The 21,787-nt window shown below is 42.9% G+C and overlaps 1 protein-coding gene across 1 annotated transcript in view; it reads right to left on the bottom strand.

Annotated features, from left to right (window-relative positions):
* Nucleotides 1-14,683: 14,683 nt before the first annotated feature.
* The window catches only part of syt1b (synaptotagmin Ib), a 16,551-nt gene continuing 9,447 nt past the window's right edge, over nt 14,684-21,787 (bottom strand). The window contains exons 8-11 of the mRNA XM_063195941.1: nt 17,586-17,753; nt 15,987-16,104; nt 15,323-15,456; nt 14,684-14,985 (exon numbers count right to left, since the gene is read on the bottom strand). Of these exons, the coding sequence (XP_063052011.1) occupies nt 14,782-14,985; nt 15,323-15,456; nt 15,987-16,104; nt 17,586-17,753 (624 nt within the window). The 3' untranslated portion in view covers nt 14,684-14,781. The remainder of the gene's footprint in view (nt 14,986-15,322; nt 15,457-15,986; nt 16,105-17,585; nt 17,754-21,787) is intronic.

Raw genomic sequence — 21,787 nt, 5'->3', positions numbered from 1 at the left:
CGTGTTATGCTGGTGTTATGATAGCAGAATATTAGTCTAGGGGGTGTTGATTACACAATGACTATCAGTTAATTCTACTCTAATTTCCTTTGCTTTGTCCTTTGTGAACAGTTGGGCTGCACACTCCAGATCAGGAACTTCTAGCAGTCCACAAAGACAATGGTGTCTCTGATAAAAAGGGGTTGCTGGGGTCTGCCTAGTGGATTTCTGTGGTTGAGTTGCAAAAAATAAAAAAACACACACATCCATCTCAAAAAGATTAGGTGCAGGACTAGCAAAATCCCATGAAAACTGAAAATAAAGTCTGCGACACCATGCTCCCGTTTCTCTCATTGTAATGTGACGCTTTAAAAGGGCATGCTGCCCGAAACGTCACATTTAAGTAAGAGAAACGGAAGTTTGGTGTTGCAGACCTTATTTTCAGTTTTCATGTAGATAGAGGGATTGTCATCATGGTAGGCTATGGTGGTCTGTAAACGTATGTGTATGTTGTGCCAGAAACCTACGTTAAAGACTGACTTGATTCTGTACATTTTGTCATTCAATAATTGGAGATGTATGAATCCTATTTCTAGGATCAGGTCAACTAAAATGGGGATAGCATTGCCAAGACCAGGTGAATTTGCAATGAGTAAATGTCAGTGGTGGTTGTAGACCGAAGTATAATAATATTTGAAAAGTCATGTTTGAATTTGCATAACCAAACTTTGTTTCATGTCAGTGGTCATATAAACCTATATAAACGTGGAGGACTTTGGTGGCATACAACTACACCCCCAAAACTTACCATTGCCCATGCTGAGTAAATGCTAACAGGAGTGACAGCGCTCACAACGGTACGCATCATCTCGTCTCACTTCTGAGAAGAACATAGGGCTGCACAATTAATTGAAAATAATCGAAAATCGTCATATAATTGTGATATCGAAATCTTGATTTCAATCGTGATTTAATCGTGGCAATAGTGACCTACCTTCGAGAGCACCCTTAAAGCCAGAACATACTGACAGGCTGGTGTTTCTGGCCAGAAATCGGTTCACCTAAGTTTCATGCTATTGCCTTTTACAAAATTATTACAATTCAATTTATTTTGCTCATACGGTATATAATTCTTTCTTGATTATATTTCATTTTGGTATTTAAAAAAAAAAAAAATCTGCAAAAATCAATAATCGTGATTATGATTTTGACCCAAATAATCATATCATTTTATTCCATAACCGTTCAGCCCTAGAAGAACATTGTCAAAGTACGGTGGTCGGTTCCTTTAAAAGACAGTACGTTAAAATACAATACCGGTACATTAGAAGCAGAGGTCGCGTTAACCGACAAATGTCCGTCATTGACGGATTTTTTTGAAGGATGACGGAAAAATCTGAAGCCTGTCCGTCATTTTGACGGATCAATATTCAGGGTGATGACAAATAAATTACAAGTTTAAGTAGGCCTACACCTCTATCGAGTACAGCAAATACGCATTTCAATTAGGCATAGTTATCATCAGCGCAGATAATTTCTTGCTATCGTCCGCCTCTCTCCCTCTCTCCCTGCTTCACATAGTCTACCATGCGCAGCAGCTGGGCTGTGCGGCTGGCTGCAGCAGAGCGCGCGCTTCTACACGTTCTCCAAGTAGGCCTAATGAATTAAAATAAAGACGTTGCCACCACACACGTGTGACTTCGATTAATTTAAGATTTAGAACTATTTGTAGACCTAGGCCTACTACATTTACCGACTATCTGATTTTCTGCCAATGACGAAGTTGTCCCTCCCTCATCTATCGTCCTTCATAAAAGCATTGTTTCTTAACTCCCCGCTTGAAACAAACAAATATGCGAATAGCATGTTTGCTTGCCAGAACCTTCACTCAAAGGCAACGCTGGTCTAAAACGGCTTCAGGACATAAACTAAATAATAAAAACGACGGCTATTCAAGAGCCAAAATATTATCAGGTAGGCTAACGCAACTTACAACTTGGCAAACGTTGCCAGTAACTGTTATCCTTCTCTCATTTCGATAGCTGGTTCACCCATTATTATTTTTATTTAGGCTATCTCAGACAACTTCACACAACTACCGCGCTCCCAGAGCTAACATATCTAGCCGATGGGGCTACATATACTATAGAGTGGCTCCCTTTACCGTCGCTGGCTTTTTTCAACAAAGTTTTGCAAAATCTGATCGTCTTCCTGTTGTAGGCTTCAGTGCCTTTGTCGCCTGCCTGGGCTAAACCATTCTGCAAGACGGCTTTCCTTTCCATCGTGCATGTGAAGCCCAACGCGAATATTATTTAACACTGCGCCTTTGTATTACAATCGGTGCATTAATCAGAGCAAAAAGAGTGCCTGACAGCTGTTGGATAAAGCCCTGCACGCGTCTTTTAAAAAAGTGCTTGTGGTGACCATAGCGCTTGAACACTGAATCAGACGCGCGTCAGTGAGAGATATCTGCAGCTTTTTAAACAGTGCGATGAGAGGGGCAGAGAGAGAAGGTGGACAGCAAAATGTACTCTAACCTCAAAGTTGGATAATGCATGTCGAGTGAAAGGGGATGTATTCACAGCGGTTTACTTTCAATTGGCCGCAATTGCGCAATCGCGACCCCCCACATTGAGAAAGAGGTGACGAATTTTAAAAATGGGCGATGATGACGGAATTTTTTCGACCCTGTCCGTCAAAATGACGGACTGTGAAAAAGTCTAGCGCAACCTCTGATTAGAAGACATACTATACCATAATGTTGGCATCATATCAGAACACATTATGATACCATGACGGACAGGCTTCAGATTTTCTAATAAACCTTCCAAAAGTCTGTCAATGATGAAAAATCCTCATGCATAGTGGCAAATGAATAAGTAAAGGAAAACTTCGGCAAAACATTTCCCTTCTCTCGTATTAACTTTACCCAGCTTTTTAGTACTACTTGTGTTTTGCGGCAACAGATTCTGAATCTCGTTGCACATGCAACGTGACTGAAATGGAAACCTTCTTCCAACACGACGGGACTAATCAATATTCATTCAAAAATCCCAGATCCTCAATGGTGTCTGTGTATTGTATTTCAAGGTGGGCGGTCATCTGTAGGCTACTGTCTGTGTCAGTGTTGGATGTTGGGATACGGCCAATGACCAAGTCATCATTTGACAGGCATTTTCAGGGAGGAGGTTCTCAACTACATAGTTTTTTTCTGTAAGAAACGCTGTCAGGCAAGCTGTTAAAAAAGCTAGCTAGCATGTTGTAGCATAATAATTAGCCTACAAAGTGACAGAATAGGTGCGCAACTTTGCCGTGACTTCTCTGGGGTTTTCTTATATTAAGCGGCGTTACACATAGACACTTGCACGTGTGTATTGCCTGATGTAGATTGCCATATTATGCAAACTCAGTTACAGGCAGGGAGAACGCGAGAAATGGGGAGTAATGAGAAAGAAGAAAAGTGTTGCACAAATCTTGTCTGAACTACCCTCCACACAGCATTGCTATGTTTTTGGAAGATTCCAAAAACTCAAAAAAAAATAAAATAAAAATTGGGTCGCACAAAGATGACGGGGTAGGTCGGCAACCGGAACCAAAACATTTTTTTTCTAGGCCGTAGTCATGCTGATGGATCTTTGCCTTTGCTAGGCTTGCCCTGATTCTCCTAGTCATTCAGCTTCTTTTGGATTTGGGCGACCGTAGCTTTCAGCTCAGCCATGTTGAGCGAGTCTTTGCTAGACTGGCTAGCATTGGCTTGTCTGGGGTTCTGGCCCCTTCTTGGGCCTTTCTGCTGGAATCCTGACCCTTGCCTATTGTTTTCCTGTCCACCATTCGCTTTTCTGGGGCCATTACTTCCAGCCTTGCGGTTACCTTGCCCTTTCGCGTTTGAGCCTGCCCCCCCCTTCACGCCGGCTTGTTTACCTTTCCTGCTAGCCTGGTGTTGATTTGAAGCCTGGCGGTTGGGGCCAGAATGGTGCCAGGTGGGTGCCCTTGCAGGGGCCTCACCTCCTTCTGTCCTCAACAGTTGGCCATCCTGCTCGTGCAAGCTGAAGACTCGAGGCTTCTTGCCACCTCGGTCTGAGGGTTTGATTAAGGTTTCCCAGGTTATTTGGGCAGTGCGGCGTATTTCTTTTATCGTATGAAGGTGCAGCCTACACGCTACTATTACATGGCTCCTGATGGAGGGGTGGAGATTGTTGAGGAAGAGGGACTTGAAAAGACAATCTTCCTCTAAATCAGGTGGGTTACAACCCTGGAAATACGTCTGGTGAAGTCGGCAGAAATATGAGCGGGGGTGCTCATTTCGTTGCTGCTTGACTAGCATAGCAGCCCCAATTGCTGCAGTTTCGTCCGCATACGAGTATTTTTCTTTCATGTGCTTCCGGGTCTTCTCGTAGCTTTCTAGCACTGCCTGTGGTAGGGTCTCAAGAAATGTGCGTACACTACTGCCCGAAGTTTTCCAGATCAACATGGCCTTTTCACACGACGTGGCCTCTGGCAGTTCCACAAGGGACAGTTCAATTTCACGCAAATAACTGTTGACGTGTTGGCTTCCCTTTTCAGGATCGAAATGCTCTATGTCTTTTGCGAGAATGTCAAGCTGGCGGATTCTAGATTGGCGTCTTGCGCAGAGGAAACCTGAATTAGGCTGGGTGTTGTCATCTGAGCTGTCGCTATCAGAGCTAGTCTCGTACGACCTAGGTCCGTACCATGATTGGATGGAGGTTCCCGGCGCAGAACTTCTTTGCTTCGATTTGGCGGCCGGGTCATGGTCTGACATTCCTGTTAAGTAAAGACGTGCCGTTCTCGGCAGACTCGAGTCTGCGGCTTGAGTGGTATGGGCGGGCATATCAGGCAACACGGTGTACCTATCTGTGTCGTAGAAACGTGCAGCCTTTGATTGGCTCGAGTCGACTGCAGCTTGACTGGTGTGGGCAATCGTTTCAGGTAGCGCAGTGTACTTACCTATGCTGCCACGTGGAAGAGGTAGTGGAGTTGGGAGGTTTGGCGGTGCTAAGGAGCGTGGAGTCACGTCCACTGTGTGGTACTCGTCTTTTGGCTCTTCCTTGGAGGGCTGGGTCAAGGAGGGGTCGGAACGCCCCTGGTCTGGGCATTGGGATTGCTCCACCTTTTGTTGGAGGCATTTCATCTCTTCATGAAGTTCTGCGAAGGCAGTCCTCATTTCCCTGAGCTCGGCCTTGGTGGCCTCATGTTCTTTGTCCACTTGCCGTCCAGTCTCATGGAGTGCTGACCGCAGGGATTCGACCTCTCGTTGTGCACTGTCTCTCTCTTCTTTGATCTTTGACCTTACGAACCCCTGTTCGCAGTAAAAGAGCATGAACAGTCTACCAACCTCTTCTGGGATAGACAGCTTTTGATGCAAAATGCTAAAGACGGTTTCCTCCATCTGGTCTCGGCAGGTGGAATGGTTCAGATCGCGAAACTGACTCCGAACATTTTCCGTCATGGACATTAAATCACCTATCACTTCGAAAATGGAGCGGGAAGCGGATTGTTTGCCAGCCTTAGCTGCAGGTGCCAACATTATTGCTCCTTGGGTTGTACTCATTATCTTGTCCTAAATGAACACTGGTTGGTAATCATCAACTAGGTTTAGAATTTTATATGAATCGGCAATTAATTGATTTGGGTGTATTAATTAACTTGGTAGGGAAGTTATTAATCAGCCAAGAAGGTCATCTAATTCAATAATTGATTGAGCCACTGGTATCAACTAGCGTTACAAGAAATTAGTACTGGTTGTACTATTAAAACAGTATATTTACAAATTTACTATAAATTTGCTAATTAATTACTTGGTTGCATTAGCTTATGGCAGTTGGTAGCATGAAGTATGGTTGACAGACAGTTAACTGTTACTCATTGTTAAATTCACCTGGTATTATATTATTTAAAGCAGTTTGTAAATTGTTGTTGTCATGTACACCAAACCATTAACCACTTCCTCACACGATGGCGTCACAATAGGTTGGGGAATTGTAAAACTACTAGGTAACTAATTAAGCATTACATTCAAAAGTCGGATGAATGAGGTAATACACATAAAAAGCACAAAGGCATTTAAAAAAAACAAGAAAGAGAAGTAAAATGGAATTGTAAACAAAAGGAGTGTGTGTGTGTGTGTGTGTGTGTGTGTGTGTGTGTGTGTGTGTGTGTGTGTGTGTGTGTGTGTGTGTATGCTGAGACAAAGGAAGCGCGTGTGGGTTGTTAGGATACCAAAATGGCATCTACCATGTGGGTATTCTAGCAATGTAAATGGGTAGCGTTAGCTACAGAAACTGAAGACAAAGTACAATGGTTACTCAGCAAATAGCCTAATGGCGGTTATGCATGAGAGAGAGAGAGAAAAAGAGAAAGAGATGTGTAAAGAAAGGGAGAGGTAGCCCTGTGGCTACGTGAGCGAAGGATATCCCTGTGTGTCTGTATGAGTGATAGCTTACAGTCGGTTAACTAGAACACAAAGGGGTGTTAGATTAGCTTAACTAAAATGGACCCAACTGTGCAACCAATTCTGTTGGGTCCTGCAATAACTGATGTCCAAGTGCCTCAAAAAGAGAGAAAGTGAGGGAGGCAGAAAGGGAAAGGGAGAGAGAGGTGAGCGGATGGGAATGTGAAAAACTGGCCAAGTCTGGCTCAGTGTGTGTGTGTGTGTGTGTGTGTGTGTGTGTGTGTGTGTGTGCGTGTAGTAAGCTAGCTACTGGCCCCTCGAAGCCAGGTGACCACGATTGTTCGCTTTGTCTGTTAACAATGCGAGTTAGTTTAGATTGGACGAGAGATTACTGAACGCTGTGTAATATACTCGTTGGGGAATGCTCTAGCCACACAGTTCACCTTGTTAAAGGACAAGCTCAAGACCAACAAGGAGCATGCACTGTGTTAAGAAGAGAACAAAGAAGGACAGAAACAAAAACAAAACAACTGTGCGCACAGGAAAGAGCTTACGGCTCAAATCAAAACACACCTATCAATCTAACTCAGATAAACTAATACATGCCCATAGATGCCTACTGGTTAGATTATACAGGTTCCAATCGAGGAGGCCACAGCAGTCCTTGGCTGTGCCGCGCGTCCAATGGGGGAGGAAAGCGATCCAGTGTCCTGGACCGTCTTGTGCGGGTCAGGGCTCGGGGACCGTCTTAGTCGAGTAAATCTATGGCAAAAAAAACACCCAACCCCCCAAAAAATTATACAAAAAGATATTGCTACATCTAGATCTCCTTAATAACATTATTTCTTCGGTTTTCAGTAAATGCATACCGTGTGAGGTGCGTACGGCGGACAATAGTAGACTCAACTTGATGAAAAGAATGGTCGTCGCGCACTCAGAACTGCATGCAGTTTCATTAAATAAGACCAACGTTTCTGTTTACGCTTTCCATCAGGGTCATGCATGATCAAGATGACCCTGATGAAAGCGTAAGCCGAAACGTTGGTCTTATTAAATGTAACTGCATGAAGTTCTGAGTGTGCGACGACCATTCTTACGAACATATTAAAAATCTAGTAAAATCTTACTTCAGCAAAGGTGTCATTTTCAAGATGGCAAACTCAGAGGCAAACTCAAAAACAAGGCAGAAAAACTTGGAAAAATATTAGGGTGTAGGCCTAAGATAGTCACATGATCCATCAAACAGCTTCCTTGGCAGAGGTCTGCACACTCTGAATTAATTTCGAGTTGCGTATATTGAACAGTGAGAGGGAATTACTGGAAAACTGTGGCTATGTGGTCAGAGAATGATAGTCATCAATAATGGCACCTAGGTTTCTTGTCACCTTAATTGGGGCAACAGTATCAGAGCCCATATTGAGTTTGATATCATGACAGCATGAATGATTGGCTGGGATCACCAGAAGTGCAATTTGGGTGAGGTTCAGCTGAAGTCGGTATTCCTTGGCTGCTAAAAGGTGGCCAAATGGGAGCCCCTGTGGAGAGGCTATGCGTTGAGGACAGCTGACTTTGCAATGATATGCTAAGAGGAGATATTACCAGACACAAAGAATGTCTGGAAGAAACATAATACTCAATTATTCATATAAGAGAGGTAGCCTACAAAATAAGCATGTTGTCAAAAATTCACCCAGCTGGCCAATCTGCACAAATAGGCTTCTCTACAGGTGATGGCAGTATTTTTAGATTTACTACAACTCAAAAAGAGATATCCATAATCTACTCTCAAGATATACATCTGGCCCACTGTAGGCCTATAAACAAAATGTTTTTTAAAGACATTTACCTGTAGGCCTATTGGCTTTTCCAGATTTCTTTTTTTTCATTTTGAAATGTATCCTAGTGCATATTTAATTAGATATACCTAGTCGAATTACCATATTTCAACAAAACCTTTCAGAAAACTTGCAATACATTTTCTTTCTCTCATAGGACTGTGAGCCATCACCTGGTTAAGTTTCATGGTGATATCGGCCAGTGTCCCTGTCGTGCCGAAAATCTAGTCCCTGCTGGACACGAGTGCCCTCATTGAAACCAATGACATTTTTGGAGAGAAAATTATACTATTTTTGCAGAATGAACTACATAATTAATGAACTAAACATGTGCTTATGAAACATTACTCGTCCTCCACTTAATATGAGCTATTTGAATGAAACCGTAACATTTGTAGGCCCTAAACGACAATTCTTCGATTCTTTTATGGAAATAATAGGGCCTACTGAAATTGTAACCAGCTCTTTGTGGTAGGCCTACTTCCAGAAGGAATGCAGATGCAGATAGGCTTTCCATCTTAAATTGTCGGATTTTAATGCAAAAATGGGTAAAAAAATAAATAAAAATAAAAATCTGAACAATTGGTCATTGGTTTAGGCCTACATTGGTTTCAATGAGGGCACTCGTGTTCAGGCAGGGACTCGCTTTTCGGCACGACATCCCTGTAGCAGCCATAATGTTGAATATAACCCAATTCCTAAAGTCAGAATTTACTATATTTTTAGTATGTCATTTAGTAGGTCCAGTAGTAATAAAATCTATAACAAATCTTTTGGGGTTTAAGCTTAGACTATATTTACCCGCATATCCGTGTCGCGTTGTGCAGGGGAGAATTCTCTGTGATTCGGGAGTCCTTGGAGTTGGAGGTCTGTCGATGAGCTCGGACTCGCAGCCTGGAGGAAATTGGTCCAGCAGAGGTGTAATGTCCACACACTCTAGACGAAAATACTGCCTTTCAGCAGTGTTGATCTTTGAAAAGGGTTAATTAATTACAGTTGTGGGCGAACTAAGCAGTCTTCTGATTGTGGTCAAAATGCACAAAGAGGGCTTCTTCTGAAGAACTAGCGCGCTGCGTCCGCAGGAGAGCTTTTTCTACGTGAGCGTGAAGATTGAGAAGAATGAATGAACAATGGCGCGGGCTGTAAACAGCGAGAGCAGGAAGTTAAAGGTAACTCTGTGATAGTCTTTTGATCACAGCGTCCTCTAGGGGAAAGGAAGGCTAGGATGAGATGGGAAACTGATTGTTTGTTATGTTTGTTTGTTTGTTTGTCAGCAGGATAACTCAAAAAGCTATTGCAGAGTTGGATGAAACTTTTTTGAGTTGTTGGAAATGGCAAGACACAAGTGATTCAATGTTGATGGTGATCCGGATCACGATCCAGAACCAGTTTTTTTTATTTATTTTTTTATTTTAATTTATTTTAAGATTTTTCACCATTGCAGGATAGGGTGAATTTTGACACTCCAGTTTACTCCACACAAAGAAGGCAGAAGGACTGTAAGCTATGAGAAAGAAATCTCCCATTGGTTCCCATTGTAGCCACAGTTCCACCTAGCTTCCACTAGTTGGCGAATGCGGGCAAGTGGAAACAGCCGTCCGAGTGGAAAGGAATGGATTGGAAAATCCAGGGCTAAATGCTAAAAAAAAATGCTCCTGCCATTTACAGTCAAATCCCATAAATAAAACATTCCTTATATGGCTCCTGTTATAGGCTATAAGAAGCGGTATTGTCATTTTTTCAGGCATACTTTCTCCAGCAGGGCAGAAGATATTTCAACCTGTACTCGCTGTAATATTTATGGATTTGGACTCATAAATTCAGCTTGCTGACCGTAATGACCGCTGCCGCTGACCGCTGCAGTAATGATCTAGTGGCGCAAATAAATTAAACAATACTCAAAAGTGTTCTTATTAGTTCTGGCTTCAAATTGAATATTAATATTTCTGGGCAAAAAAAATATAAAACTAGTCTAACGGAGGCTAACTAGCACAGAGTTGGCGTGGAACGTTGGTAAACCTCCCTCCGATAGCCTCGTGCCGTTGGGCCGAGAGACTAGTCTCTTGGCCCAGCGGTATCGTACTGTGTCTCCCATTGCCGAACCGTTGTAGTTGACGAGGTCGCACGTTCGATCCCCGAGGGGGGTGAACAGGTGCAAGATGACCTCCGTCACAGTGGTGCCGCTGACCCGGGATGGGAGTGAGGTTTAAGGGGGAGAGTGTAACGGAGGCTAACTAGCACAGAGTTGGCGTGGAACGTTGGTAAACCTCCCTCCGATAGCCTCATACAGTCTCGTGCCGTTGGGCCGAGAGACTAGTCTCTTGGCCCAGCGGTATCGTACTGTGTCTCCCATTGCCGAACCGTTGTAGTTGACGAGGTCGCACGTTCGATCCCCGAGGGGGGTGAACAGGTGCAAGATGACCTCCGTCACACTAGATGGGCAGCCGTGGCCTAGTGGTTAGAGAGTTGGTCTTTCAATCTTGAGGTTGCAGGTCCGAATCCCCCCTGACCTTTCCCTACATTTCTATCCATGGTTGAAGTGCCCTTGAGCAAGGCACCTAACCCCACATTGCTCCATGGACTGTAACCAATACCCTGACAAATAATAACTGTAAGTCGCTCTGGATAAAATGAAAGCGTCAGCTAAGTGTAATGTAATGTAATGTAATAAAAATTATGGTTGTAGGAAACTCATTGACACCCATTCATCTTTCACTTGTCTGCGATTAGCCATCCAGTGCAGTACCACCCCTGGCCACCAGTTTGTGCTCATTCTCATAGCTTACAGATTCTCTGGTGTAGGCTAACAGTCAAATGTTTACGTAATCGAAAAGCTTCCTTGCTTGGCGGAGGCAGAGATACTCTAGACAGAGATAAGTCATTCTAGTTCATTTCTGGTATCCACTGTCTGTCGGGTGAACGTCCCTTTAGGAGACCTTCGGTTAGGAGACCTTCAGAGTCCTGAGGTCGTGAATAAATGGAGTCCCCTTAGCACTGTAGATGGTGGATGGTAGCGCATTTCTCGTGCAAACACAACAAAAAAAGCAGAAGAAGGGGGGGACAACGCCCCCAAAGAAGGTGGATCTAACAAGAAGCGTCATTTTATTTCTTTTCCGGTATCCACTTTATGTCGGGTGAACGCCCCTTTAGGAGACCTTCGGTTAGGAGACCTTCGGAGTCCTGAGGTTGAGAATAAATCAAGTCCCCTTAGCGCTGTAGATGGCAGTAGCGCACGTCTTGAGCAAACACCTCAAAAATAGAAGAAGAAGGAGGGGACAACGCCCCCTTAGGAGACCCAACTTGAGCCCACGCTTTTGCATTGAGTGGGCGTGGTTTGCGTTATCTTTCTCTTATCCAGTATTTTTGACGCCCCCTTAGGAGACCCAACTTGAGCACACTCTCTTACATTGGGTGGGCGTGTTTTGAATCCTCTTTATTACTCCACCCTCTTTGGCGGAGGTCTGCACTCTCTCATACCTTCAACACATTCAATACATTAGACAAAAAGACATAGGTGCTGTATACTTAAGCAATTGTAGCCTAAATAAATCGCAGAGCACAAATGAACTTCTCTTTACTTCATTCATTGTTATTCTGCCCTATGCATGTACTTGTAATTGTACAACTCATTACCATAACGCCGCGCCCCTACAAGAAACACCACATATTTTTTGAAATAGGCCCAAGCCTATTTTCCACACCCCCACCCCGCCAGTTGAGTGAAATAAATAATTTTTATCTCTCTCCCGTTAATCCAACTGCTCCCTGTGTCTGGTGGTGCAGCTTGTTAACATGTTTCATCGCAACTGCTGAATCCGGACACAAACACTTAGCGAAATGCCAGATAGCACCAGAGTTAAACATTGTGTAGGATTCCCGGAATCTTCAATATTTAATCGCCATGTCTTCTGAACTTGAAACGATTTAGACAAGGATTATATTCTTGAGCTGGCATAACAATCAACGAATGCCGCAAATCTGTAGTTCCGCTATACAGCTGAGCAAGGATATGAAACAGCGGAACTGTAGTTTCTATATATTTCTGGAATTTCCGGTAATACAATAAGAACGGATGTATACAAAAACTACAGTTCCGTTCATATCATCAGAAACATATTAGGCCTACTATAAATGTGTGGACTAAGACTGCTCACAGGGAGCAACACTGAGGCAAGAGGCCAGAGGGCACAGACGGGAGGACGGGACGGGAGGAAGTTGGTTGACTTGCAACCACCGCCACTTTTTGCTTTTTGTATAGGCATGACACAGCTCAATCGTAAAGCAAATAATGGCAGCCGAGTCATACTGTGTCGAGCGGCCTACCATAAAAACCGGCAGTGGAAAAGAGGCATAGGTGTATTTGCCTTTTTTTACTCAAATTTTTGAACAAGAAGTTTAGACTAAGGCGTTGAACTTCAACAACACACACATAATACCACCAATGGGCCCTTTGTGACTGGGTGGCTAATTAATCATGAGTAAATAAATACAGAGTCCCAGCTGAAGCCTGTTGACACTGTCCCACTGTCTGACCTACAGTTCAGCAGAGCAGGTACATGCCCATCACAAAACGCGGCATCCTGAAATTCTATCTGTGTGTTCGAACCATTCACACTGCAGATAGGCACTTCGCACAGAGGTGCAGATATGTTGCATAGACTACCCCCAGTAACACCTGTCCTCCCGTTGGCTGTGTTAGTTCCAAAAGTACTAGTCCAAAGCAGCCAGGAGCAGTACTCATACATCAATAGCTGATGCAATAAATTATTGTTTATTATGGTGCTTTTAATTCTCTGTGCTATTGATTTATAAAATGTCAGAGGCTTACTAAAATGAATCTCTGTGTTTAGGCCTTTCAAAGCTGAGCTGGATATGTATTTTACACAGTGATGCAGATATGGCACATAGAGTTGTGAAGTCCTGAATTTATTATTTTAATTGATAATAGAATTTCATAAAAAATAACAAATACACAAACACACACACAAAATACTGTATAAGTGAAAAGCACAAAGCGGGCAATAACGAGTGCTGAGCTAGAATAACCAATCAATCAAATAATAAATTAAAAAAAACAGTACAGTAAGGTGGTGATAAAATAATACAAACTTTACAGTTTTTAAAATCAAAGCGATATCAGGATGTAATTCAATATTTACTTTATGTCCGCTGTGGTTGAAATGTATATCGAGTTTTAAGTACATTGGCATGCCTTTATTTCAAGTATTGTATTGTTATTAGAATTACTGTATATAGAGAGGGAGGTCATTGTTTATATTTGTATAGTATTTACACAGTTATTGTTAACTTTTAATTCTGATGACTTTTAACAATGTTTTACTATGTACAAGAATTTTACACGAATACACCTGTGTGAAACATCACACATGCATGAACATCCACATGTACGCCCACACGAGCACACACGAGCGCACACGCACACACAGGCACACGTATGCAGGCACACATTAACACACAGGCGCGCACGAACACACACACACACACACTGTTGCTTACAGTAGCTAGTCAAAGTGTGTGTATTTCGGCACATGGATGGACATCAACACTTTATTTCACACACACACACACACACACAAACACACACACACACACACACACACAAACACACACACACACACACCATGGCCCCGGTCGAAACGGCAAATTTTGTTGTCCTTTCAATTGGTTAACTGGACATGGAGTCATCGAGTGCCATTCCAAACAAAAAAATGATTTATTTCCTCCTTTGGCAGTTGCCTGAAATTGTGGACGTGTCAGGGAAATTTGAAGGCAACATCAGATGGTAACTTACTACTGCCTACTACCCAAAATACTATGCACCCATGGTCCACCTCCCTCTCGAAGGTGAACCTGAAAAAAAACATGGCTGCCATCCGATCTACCACCTTAAAACTATCTTCAGTCTGACACTTAATTACTAAGATATTAACATCGAAGCTAGAAATCAACATTGTAGTATCTAAATATGATGTTGCTACATGTATTTATAGCCTATATTACGATTCCGTCGTCCGTTGGTCTTACACTAGTCAACTATCCTACGCAGGGCTCTAAATTAATTTTTTTGTCATCATCACCATCCAAAATGGTTAGTAGATGTTGTTCCTACTAGCCAAACACATATTCACTAATGGGTCTAGGTGCGTAGTAAGTTGGTCTTTTCTTCCAACCAAACTGAAATTTCAGCAGCATTTGGCCGGTTGGCTGGTGTTAATTTAGAGCCCTGATCTTACGTAAGCTAAGCAATAAAGTGAAGAACATAACTCCGTAGCATAGCAATGTCAACGTCAATTACGTACCGCCGTAGCAGGGCAGCACTCTGGTTAGTGACACTTCAAAAGACACCTTTACGACGGGAGCCATATCTCATCAGACAACTGTTTATTTGGGGAAGAAGTCATCAAGCCGCTGTCTTCCCTTTTGACCGGGGCCCATGTGTTTCAGGTGGCCAATGGATGGATACACACACTTCCATTTCACACACACATACACACCCCCCAAAAGTGCATTACGGATGAACATACTGTAGTACACACTTTATTTCTTAGCGAGCTCAGAATTCATTTCATCCTCTGGCTTCAGGGCATGCCACTGGGCGATAGGCCTCCTCGGATTGGCCAGCATGTCCGCCCAATGCCGCTGCTCCGTTCCGGTGCTGTTCACGCCCACAAACACCTTCCCAATAGCGTCGTTCTTGCCAATCTTGTCATAGTCCAGCACTGTCACCACCACCTGCACTTTCTGCAAAGTGACATATGGCAGGATTGCGAGATTAACAGGGAACAGGACTAACATGGGTAAGTGCATACATGCCTGTGTGTGTGTGTTGTGTGTCTGTGTGTGTGTGGTTGTCAGAGAGATCAGGGAGGTGTGTGACAATATAATTACATCATAAGGCTGTGTGTGTGTGTGTGTGTGTGTGTGTGTGTGTGTGTGTGTGTGTGTGTGTGTGTGTGTGTGTGTGTGTGTGTGTACTTGGGTCTTCATTAGTAATTAATTACATTATACTTATTGAGAGTGGGGGCCTTTCAAATGATGCACGTGCATGTGTGCTTGTGTGTGTATGAGCCAAACTAACCTGTATCTGTTCCAGGGGTACCTCAAAGCTGAAGGACTCGTTATAGTAAGGGTTTAATGTATTCTTCTTCACCGTAGTCTTCTTCTTCTTCATCCGCTTACCGTTCTGCATCAGGTGGATCTTCACATACGGATCTGAAACAGACAGACAGGGTCATGCTAAGCAGCTTATTTGTATAACATATTTTATGCTGAGAGGTAGTTCAATCAATGTGCTTTACGATGCGCAAAAAAAACCCCCACAGATTAGGTGAAAAAAGAATAAAGTATAAAAGTGGAGAAAAACAACGAATAAGGATCAAAGTAGAATAAGATCATTGATCATTGATCATTGATAATTGAAAGCAAACATTTTTTCTTGTCTTGAGTCTAGACATGGTAACGCACAATCGCTGCCATCACTAAAGCTGATGGATAAAATGCCAAGTGTGTGCTTATAAGATGACATTACAATACTGTACATTTTAGGCACAACATTGTCCATTGTCCTCAATTCACAGACTGCGATTTGAACTTGCCATGAAGACTATGCTAGCAGAAACATGGGCATTTTTCAAACTTATAGTTCAATATAATGGGTTTTAATAGTATTTGTCCTCTTGAGTGACTCGGGACTCTCTGTTCTTTTAGAATACAATGTCTGCTGTCATTGGGTTGTTGCTTACCTGACAGACCACCCACGTCCATTTTCTTGAGGTTTTTGGCCTCCAGAATCACTACAGTCAGTTTCCCCGCAGTGGGGACATACCGTAGGGACAAGCAGATGTCACCCAGCTTCTCTTGCTACACACACACACACACACACACACACACACACGCACGCACGCACGCGCACACATACACACACACAACACACACACACACACACACACACACACACACACACACAAATATTGAGAAATTACAAGTCCAGAACAGCAGAGGGCGCAAGCGAGTCATCTTTAAAAGTTTGACTGATTGCGTTGACTTTTCACTCCTGTGTCCTTGCTCGTGTCATCATCACCACCAGTGTCTTTGCTGACTGCTGCAAGGAGACAGTGGCCTCCCTTTAGTACATGCGTGACTACTTCATCTGGAGCCCTTGGGAGTTCAAATTGTCTGCCTGGGCCTTGCTCAGGGCCGGATTAAGATGGCCTGGGGCCGCTAGGCTAAAGGTTGCTGTGGGGCCCCATGGAGGGAAAATGTTGTCACAAATTTACATAGATAGGAGCTAAGAATTAAGGATAAAATGTCTACCAACTGTACTCAACATGCCAAATGTTTTTTTTTGCATATTGCAGCTTGTCACAATTCTGCCATCTTTCACTTTTGGCCAATCGGGGGCCCCCTGGCAGGGTGGGGCCCCTAGGCTGCAGCCATATCTAGCCTGTGCACTAATCCGGCCCTGGTCTTGCTATTTCACTTGGCTGGATTGTTTGTCTTTGCCCTGTCCTCTTGCAACATTTCCTCGCTGTCTGATATTGGGAATATTGTGTGCTCTGAGTCTGACCTTGGACGGTATTAAAAACCTTGGATTTTGGAAGACATTAATGAAGCTTTTATTATATATAAAAAATACACACAGAATGATAGATTCTGAACTGCATCTGCAATTGTACTTTTCTGTCTCTCACAAATGCCACACAAGTATGGAACACCGATGCCCACACCCAAGCACTCACATACACACACTGACAAATAGACTGATGTCACACACACACACACACACGCACATACGCACACACACACACACACACACACACACACACACACACACACACACACACACACACACACACACACACACACACACACACACACACACACACACACACAAACTGTTGCCACCTGTCACAGGTTTTAATGGTCTGCCCCATGAAAAAACAAATTTTCCCTGGACACTGAATGAAGTATGCCATTGCTTACAAGTAAAAAGGGTGATTGATTTTAAAATGTCTTGCTTGTTTGTTTTTAGTGGACTATTTAAGAAGCATATTCATTGCAGCTTAATTAATTAATTAATTTATGGGCATTGAATGCCGCTAGGCCACCTGCCACCTGAGCCCAAAAACAACCCATATACTTGGTGGCAACCCTAACACGCGCACGCACACAGAGTGCACTCACTACTCACACAGTTTATGCACTCTAGACTAGAGGTTCATGCCCCTCCTAAAGGTAGGCCTACTAAACATATTATTAGTATTAATACACATAGTTAGTAATAGTCAGCAATATACGTATTGTAGTAATAATAATAATAATAATAATAATACGTAGCCCACCTCTTCCTTCTCTGGTTTCTGCAGGTCCCTCCACTCCTCTGTCTTTTGGCTGAAGTCCACCTTGTTCATGGGGATGCGGATGTCCCCAATGGCATCGTGCTTGGAGAACCGGTCAAAGTCGTACATCGTCATCACCAACGTCTTTCCTCCTAGCTCTGCATAAGGCACCTTAAAACACAACCAAAGAGCAGAAATACAACATCATTCACAAAGTTGGTTGGTTGGTTGGATGGCTGGTTGGTTGGTTAATTGGTCAATTGGTTAGTTGGTTGTCGCAATGATAGAAAACCCAACTTGCTTTGTCAGCCTTTGTGACCTTTCATTTCTTTCCAAAAACATCCAAAAGGTTAAACAACATCAGCAGACAACTAGTAAACAGCGGTACCTTTTGGGAAAATATTTGGAGTAGGCCTATGTTAATTTTTTAAAAATGTAAACAAACGCTGCCCCCATTAGAATAGCTCATATCTCGGAAAGGGCTGAGCAGAAAAATGTGGCATCACCGGGTTCTGACAATTCCAAGGGTAGCGTGAGCAATACAACAGCATATTGAAATTGACTGAATTGGTCCTTTAAAGAAAAAGTAGGGGAACTTTAAAGAAACAATTTTGTATGGGTGACCTGAGGACATTGTGCCCTGAAGAAGGTCTTTGACCGAAAGTTTGGAAATTAAAAGACCTGTTTTTGTTTCAGTTTTTGTTTATGTTTGGCACCTTTTAGTTTTGAATGCAGTGGAATCCGTCGGTAACACTTTACTTTACGGATCGCTAATAAGGTGTTAATTTCATAGTAATTTCTCAGTAATTTCAGTCTAATTTTATGGTAATAACTGCTTGTTATTAGTAATAACAGCAAAATAATCATATGGTTTTCAGTGCAATTACACTATAATTTCTCATTAATAACAGCAAAAATAACCATACAGTTTCCAGTGCAATTATGCTGTAGTTTCTAGTTAATAGTAGGCTAATGGAAACAGCTACTGTGTCATCATAGTAGTTAGGTGGTAGGTATGCCAGTAACTAAACGGTATCAGCCGAAGTAGTTTCATACTAATTAGGCTACATTTTGATAAACAAACAATTGCTACAATTTGCGATGAATGGACAGGCATGACAGTTGATAGACCGACCAACTGACGTAACGTCATGTAGAGTCGATACACACAGCTAAAGAGACCCAGGGGTGATTTAAGGCCAATCCAATCTGTCATGCGGGATACCAAAAATAGTTTTGTTGTGTGCAATGTCTGCTTTGTGTTACAAGGACAAAATGTCACCTGCAAAATCCTCCGGAAAGCAAACCGGCTTCCGACAGACGGACAGACAAACTGACTGATGGAACGGCTAACTGACAAAGTGTCATGTAGAGAGTCGATCTCTCTATACCAGGGGTTCCCAAATGCTTTCCAACTTGGGGCCCACTTGAAATGTTCACAAAAGTTCGGGGCCCACCCCAAACCTAATAAACAATAACACTCAAATAAACAGTCAGCAGCAACACAAACATGAACATAATTTTTGAAAAATGATTTCAAGGCCCACTTGGAACATCTTCAGGGCACAACAGTGGACCCCGGCCCACAGTTTGAGAATCACTGTTCTATACTGTACATCACACATGAAACAGAGAGGCAGTGGTGATGTGGGCTATGAATATGTATGTGGTGCTGTGCCCAGGCCGTATGTATGAGAGATCAGCTCTGCCTCCTCTGCCGCTCGCTGGCGAGGCGATTGCAGGGCGCTGACAGGTCAGGCTGACATGGCAGAATAGAGCAGATGCTGCTGAACAAGACATTTGTAATTATCAAGGGCATCACAAGCACCATACTGTGTGTGTGTGTGTGTGTGTGTGTGTGTGTGTGTGTGAGAGAGAGAGAGTGTGTGTGTGTGTGTGTGTGTGTGTGTGTGTGTGAGAGAGAGAGAGAGAGAGAGAGAGAGAGAGAGAGAGAGAGAGAGAGAGAGAGAGAGACAGAGAGAGAGAGAGAGAGAGAGAGAGAAAGAGAGAGAGATCGGCAACCCTTTGTGATTATTTAGTGATCAAGGGCTGAAAGTCAAGTGTATTATGTCCATACATAGACTTCGTACACATCATTTGACTGGTAATATTGTTCGAGGACCCAGCTTACTTCATCATCATACCAGCATGCCCAGCAGTTGGCTATGATGCTACCAATACTATCCACCCAAGTATAAGTAAAACCATGATGATTTCACAAGCGCCCCACCATGCCCCACGGAACAACTGTACTTCAGATGAGCACTTTGAGGAAGTAGTACGCTACACCTGGACCATCTGGCCCATCACAACAACTGGTAATACTTTAGAATAACCATCCCTTAAAAAGCTTTATAAACTCTTTGTAAATGATCACCTAATTAGTCTGTTATGATAGGAGAGGTCAGAGAAAGGTCAAGTGCACGTAGATTATACACTACACGGTCATAATGACACACCTGACTCAGCCCAAGTGAAGAACTGCATTGGTTTTGGGTGGCGACCACCCATATAAGGGGTGGAGGTGCACAGGTCTGGGAGAATTGTCACACTGGAAGCAGAGGCACGGTGAGGGTCTGCCGCCTGCAAGGTGACAATGGTTGGACTTGAACTTATTTGTATGGCGGGTGGAAGAACATGAGTTAGGAAGAAGACAAGTGGACCTACTCCTTCATTTGAACGGACTAGACAACGCACAGCTTGGGCTAGCCAGCAACCAGAGCCAAGGCGGGGGCTAGCCGTATCCACAGACTCATCGCCTCAGTAAGCCAACGCTAATGGTCCTTGGGCTCACAGCACATGCAACACAACATTAGTATCTCACATATCCTTTACCACGTTAGTACTACCCGTAGTGTGAGGAATAACCAGGCAGGTAGGCCTCAAAATGTAATAGACCTCAAAATGTGTCTCCCCTAGAACATAAGAGAAACCACTGGATACAGAAGTACACGACAGGCAAACACACATAAATCTCATCTAGTAGGAGCCAGTTCCCACTCCAATGTGCAGCTGTTGTTTTTTACTCATTGACAAACATGTGTAAATGTTTTGTTTATAATTAGTTCATTGATGAAGGTTAGTGTCACTAAAGGTGTTTACAGTAAGCGACCGCTATTCTAACTCAAACCCCTGGAAACGAAAGTAATTGGGAGGGAAAGTAATCTCATCGCCCCCTGCTGGCAACGTTCCAAGCCTCTGCATCAAATGAATGGGTTTTTTCTTTTACAGTTTTTCTCAATTGGTTTTGTACATTTCTCACAAGAGAATAATGATTCTCAAAAGTCTTTGTTCAATTGTGACTTCCTGGTGTTACCTGTGCACATAGTCAAATCAGTTTCTCATTGTTTTCGGCATATAGCAAATGCTCTCGTCCACCATGCCATGGCTGTCTACAATTCTCAGTGATTTCGTACATTGTCAATTTTTTTGTCATATCACTCAAAAAGCTTTGTCACTGAATGCATGAAACTATCTAAATCTTATCTGATCAATGTAATATAAAGCCGAATTTACAACATTTCCCATCCAATCTAAACAACATTTCGCTTCAGAAAAGATCTTCAATAGTGTACTATTCAATTGACAACATAAGAAATTGATTTGACTAGCTTGTCCATACACTATGACACAATGACTAACCATTCTGCTGGCGCTGATACGTTCATTGACACAAAAAACTTGATATTGAAAGACAAATAAGGGTTTTGAGCAAGAGACTCGGTTTTGCAGGTTATCCACGGTGTTTTGCCATTTGTTAAAGCTGTTTTGAGAATGAATATTATGTTTTGCAAATTGCGAGAGAGATTTGAGAAATGTACAAAACCAATTGAGAAATACTGTAAAAATTACATCTCAGCCCTGACGACGAAGTAGGCGTAGTGGCTGTCATATAATGTGCATGTTGGCCCGTTTGATCGACTCAGGTGATAAAATGTTCGTTTTTTAACTGATCTGAACTGATTTTAATATTCTTAAAAAAGCTAATACAGAACTACACTGACTGGCATGTGTGACGTGTTTACTCCATGTAATTAGCATAGCCAAACGTCAGACACCACAGAAGCCATCATATCTACTAGAGAAGCTAAAACCAAACCAAACTAATCGAGTGTATATATGTGTAATAAGAAGACAATATGGAACTCACAGGATTACAAGAATGTGAAGAAACGTGAAGAACTTGCGTTCATTCACGTTCATTT

This window comes from Engraulis encrasicolus, chromosome 4 (assembly GCF_034702125.1).
Source record: "Engraulis encrasicolus isolate BLACKSEA-1 chromosome 4, IST_EnEncr_1.0, whole genome shotgun sequence".
In the NCBI taxonomy this organism is placed as follows: domain Eukaryota; kingdom Metazoa; phylum Chordata; class Actinopteri; order Clupeiformes; family Engraulidae; genus Engraulis; species Engraulis encrasicolus.
The sequence above is the reverse complement of the archived record's forward strand: the minus strand, read 5'-3'. Positions and strand labels throughout refer to the sequence as shown.